At 43.9% G+C, this 4814-nt stretch overlaps 1 protein-coding gene across 1 annotated transcript; it reads left to right on the top strand.

Annotated features, from left to right (window-relative positions):
• The first annotated feature begins 1623 nt into the window (after window positions 1–1623).
• Window positions 1624–3756, top strand: DEFB129 (defensin beta 129). Its single transcript, XM_037143270.2, has 2 exons — window positions 1624–1681; window positions 3314–3756. Exons 1-2 carry the CDS (start codon window positions 1624–1626, stop codon window positions 3754–3756), a joined length of 501 nt encoding a protein of 166 aa, XP_036999165.2.
• The last annotated feature ends 1058 nt before the right edge of the window (window positions 3757–4814 follow it).

The following is a 4814-nucleotide window of genomic DNA, read 5'->3' as shown; positions in this document are numbered from 1 at the left end:
GGAAAAGCTATGTCCACAGCAAAGGAAATCAACAACAAAATGAGAAGGCAACCAACCTGCGGAACGGGAGGAAATATTTGCAAATCAAATATCTGATAAGATGATATCTAAAAATAAAGAACTCACACAACTCAATAGCAGAAAGAAAAATCCAATTAAAATGGACAAAAGATCTAAATAGACATTTTATCCCAAAGAAGAATACAGATGGCCAAAAGGTGCTTGACATCACTTATTGTCAGGGAAATGCAAGTGAAAAATGCAATGAAGTATTACCTCGCGCCTGTTCAAATGTCTATAATAAAAAAACAAGAAGTAACAAGTGCTGGCGAGGATGTGGAAGCAGGGGAACCCTTGTGCACTGTTGGTGCGAACGCAGTTGGTGCGAACGCAGTTGGTGCAGCCACTTACGAAACAGTGTAAAGGCTCCTCCAAAAATTACAAACAAAACTACCACATGATCCAGAAATTCCGCTTCTGGGTATTTTTCTGAAGGAAACCAAAATACTACCTCAAAAAGACACATGCTCTCCCGTCATTATTTGTAATAGCCAAATGTCAGAACAACCTAAGTGTCCATTGATGGATGAATGGATTCTTTAAAATGTGATATATATGCATATATAATGAAATATTATTGGGCCATAGCAAAAAAAGAAATCGTGTGATTTGTAATGGGCCTTAAAATCATTATACTAAGTGATATGAGTCAGAGATAAGACAAATACCATATTACATCCCTTAAGTGTGGAATCTAAAAATGAAAAAAAAAACAAACAAAAAAAAACCCCTCAGAGATAAAGAAAAAAATGTCGGTTGCCTGAGGCAGGGCCGGGGGGGGGGGAATGGGTGAAGGTGGTCAAAAGGCACAAATGACTAGTTCTACCATAAATGAGCTCTGTGGGTGTCACGTACAGCAGGGCGACTATAGCTGATAATATTGTATGGTTGATTTGAAAGTTGCTAAGAGAGTAAATATTAAAAGTTCTCATCACAGGAAAAACAAATGCAACTTGTGTGGTGATAGATGGTAACTAGGCATTGCGATCATTTTACAAACTACACAATACTGCATCATTATTTTGTTGCACTTGAAACTTATATAATGTGACATGTCCATTATATCTCAAAAAGTATTGTAAGCTAAAGTTATGCTATGAGATGCTTCCTACAAGCTCATTTAACTGATACGTACTGAGTTCTTACGTTGATTTAGTAGCCTTACTGGACTGTGAAGACATCAGTCAAGAAAAAGACAAGGGTCCAGGGTTATAGCAACTTCTGCCCTTTTGATTTGCACACCCTGCGTGCCACACGCAGAATTAGCTGACACATAAGGAAGCTAATTCCTTATTCTCTCTCTGCTCAAACTTTAAGAAGGAGAGATACAAAGGGCCTGCACCGTCCTATCTTATGTTTTGTATCTTCTTCAGGATCAAGACCAGGAAATGTGTTGCAGAGCGTTCAGAAAAGGTTGTTCTCAAACAGAACCAGAGAAAACACAGCTTCTGTGCAGTGCGGATGCACTTCGCTGCTTGCGGCCTCAGGCCATGAAGAGGCCCATAAAGGTTGGAGCTCAAGACGGTCCACCCAGATCCAGGCCTTCTTCTCTGGGACCCAGCCATGAAGCTCCTTTTTCCTATCTTTGCCAGCCTCATGCTACAGCACCAGGTGGACACAGGTAATATGGAACACGGGTCACGTTTTAGAGGGGCGGTGTGAGGAAGCAGAGACTTGGTTGTCCATGACAAGGGGAACCCCAAGGGATGCTGAAAGATGAGTTGCCCAAAGGAAGAGTCTACCTGCCGCACCAGCCGTGCGCCATCCCCCAAGCCTCCCCACAGGCCCTAAACCCAGACTGTGTCTGATGGGGACACACCGGGAGCCAGCGACAGCAAAATCAGGGTGTTTTTGGGTGCTCAGAAACTATCCAACATATGCCTTCTTACCCTCCACAGAGCTATCGGCTGGGCATTAGCCTAAGTCTCCCTCATTTCTGCTCTATTCCTAATTTAAACCCCCTCTTGAAGTGAAGGTTCCTGTCAGTAGCAAGGAGGAAGTCCCTATCTTATGCTAAAAAAAAATCTAAGATCCAATGAACAGGTGTATGTTCTCCATCTCAACTTTTTTCCGAGTTTTATCCCTTCTCTCAGCACTTTTTTGTCTCGGAAACACACAAATTACCCATAAGAGCACCTAGGAATACACTGGGGCACAAAGCTGAACCAGAGGATCAGCCATCGTTTCTAGAAGAGGGAAGAAGCAGTGAGACCTGTTTCCAAATACAGGAATCATCCCGACATTCAAATAACCAGCAATGGGTCAGGGAAGGGAAAGAGTCAAAGATGCTTCTGATGCTTCTGTCCTGGGACACTAAGAGAAGGGGAGCAACACAAGCAAGCGTGACTGTCACCTTGGATAAGGTCTCTTAGCCACGCTAAGCCTCAAATTCCATGTGAGCGTAATGGGGTTAATCAATGGAGCTGTTTGAAATACAAGAATTTTACTGGTTTGTCTTTGGTTGAGGACCAATGTTGAAATGTATGTGAACATTATCCGCTGAATTATTAAGATGAGTGAAAAACACTTTGATTCAGAAAAGACAAAGGTGAGACACTGGGATGGAAAAAATCATCTAGCAGATGAAGACGAGGTACCAACTGAGCGGAGAACTGAGAGCGAGAACGACAGATAGCAATGTGGGGGTTACCCTGATAGCGATGCGGTTAAGGCTGTAAACAGGAAAACACCTCGGAAGGACAGAGCGCCCAGGCAGGCTGCCAGGGGCAGAACACCATGCTCCAGGGGCCACAGGGGAAGCCGTTCCCAAGAGGGGCGAGGTCAGAACCACTGGGTTTGGCAAGATGTCAGCACTTCCGAAAGTCCTGTTGATTCTCTTTTGAAATTCTTTCCTGGGTGAGTTTTATGGCAGATTTTACTCTTTTGGGTAGATTTTACTTTTCTCCTAGGATCATGGAGGATAGTGATGCCCTCCCTGTACTCGTCTAAGATGCAAGGTTGGAGGTTGAAAATCCTATCCAGAAACAAATAATTGGGTTCCCTCTTCTTCTTTCCTCTATGCACCCTAGATTTTTAAAGTAACTCAGTGAAGGGGAACTGGAGAGACTGATTGTGGGTTTCACTGGTATACAGAGACTCTCTTGGTCTGCAGTGGGCTTCCATCAACTTCTCTGAACACTGCACTTAAGACTTAGCGTTAACAGCCTCCTTCTTTATTCTGTCCCTCCAACAGCTTTCAGATCCTACCTAGTTATTAACTTTAACCCAGTGGTTTCCTCTTTTCTTTGTGCAGAAGTCTTTGGCTGGAAAACATGTTTCATGGGTTTAGGGCTATGCAGAGACCACTGTGCTGCGGGTGAAAAAGAGATACAGAAATGCAAAAAGAAAAAATGCTGTGTTGAACAAAAAACGATTCGACTGATAAATAACTACCTGCAAAATGACCTGCTCTCCGCACTTAAAGAAGACAACCCCACACGGCTGAACACCACCAAGTTTTCTAGGGCTGCGGTCCAGACAAAATATCGTAGTTTATCTCTCTCCCCCCAAGTCATGAGCCCTTCTGCCAATCATCACCTCAATGCCATCAGCATCTCAACCAGAGATGGGAACTCTGCCAGCACCAAACCCGTGGTCTCAGGAAAGATGACACGCCCTGCCACTTCTACCAAGAGCAACACCAAAAAGAGCAGAGGGTCAGCCACTGACTCCCCGCAACCATCGCCACCACCCTAGACACTGCCAACACCGCAAATGGAGCCGGAGGAAGCAGATGGGTGGGAGTGGGGGTCTTTCCCTTAAAACACCAAGTTCCTCTGTATCTTTGCTTTCTGTTAAATAAGACGTAGAACTGTTTCCGCTGTCCTGCGCTGCTCAATAGATACTGCTGATGCACCTCCAGTTTATGTCCTGTTATTCTCACAGGAGCTTCACAGAACAGAGGCGTGGGATTGTGGTTTACACGCCCCGGAGAAGGCACCAGGCCTGGCGACTGCAGCACTGAATCTGCCTCTTTCTCTTTAAGATGTTACTTATTTATCCTCAGAGAAAGGAAAAGGGGGGAGAGGCAGGGAGACAGAGAGGAAGAAACATAGATCAGCTGCCCCTCACAGGTACGCCCCCAACCAGGGACTCGGCCCACAACCCAGGCATGTGCCCTGACCAGGAATCAAACTGGACACCCTTCAGTTTGCAGGATGGCACTCAATCCACTGAATCACACCAGCCAGGGATGAATCTGCCTTTGTAACAAGGGCTTATAGTTCTCATACAGTGTTTATTATTATTATCATTATCATTATAATAATAGTTTAAAGAAACTGTGTGTGAAGCTGAATCCTTCCCGATTCCTGACAGGTGGCAGGCTAATCCCACACAGAATGACGATGTTGCTGCTCGTAGGACAGGGAAGAAAAGACGGCAGGGCTGGGGAAGAAACACGAGTTTGAGGAGAACCCTGACTTATTAGAAGGCCTTCTCTCTACTATTCACATCACTTATAATGGTCCGATTTCCAGCTTAGAACTACTTTAAAAATATTATTTATGAACATGAATTGCCACGTAAAAATTGTAAAGTTTGAGAACTATGAGAGGGGATCCAAAAAAAACCCCAGAATTTATTTATAAAAAATTGTGTATTTGTTCTTACATGTTTAAAGTTCAGTCACCTTCCAAGTACTCCCCATTTGATGCAATACATGTATCAAGACATTTTTTTCCACTGTTCAAAACAGTTTCTGAACTGGTCGATTTTGATGCCTTTCAGTGCTTCTGCCATTTTTTGTTTCATCT

This window comes from Artibeus jamaicensis, unplaced genomic scaffold (assembly GCF_021234435.1).
Source record: "Artibeus jamaicensis isolate MK-2021 breed Jamaican fruit bat unplaced genomic scaffold, CSHL_Jam_final contig_685, whole genome shotgun sequence".
Lineage (NCBI taxonomy): Eukaryota > Metazoa > Chordata > Mammalia > Chiroptera > Phyllostomidae > Artibeus > Artibeus jamaicensis.
The sequence above is the reverse complement of the archived record's forward strand: the minus strand, read 5'-3'. Positions and strand labels throughout refer to the sequence as shown.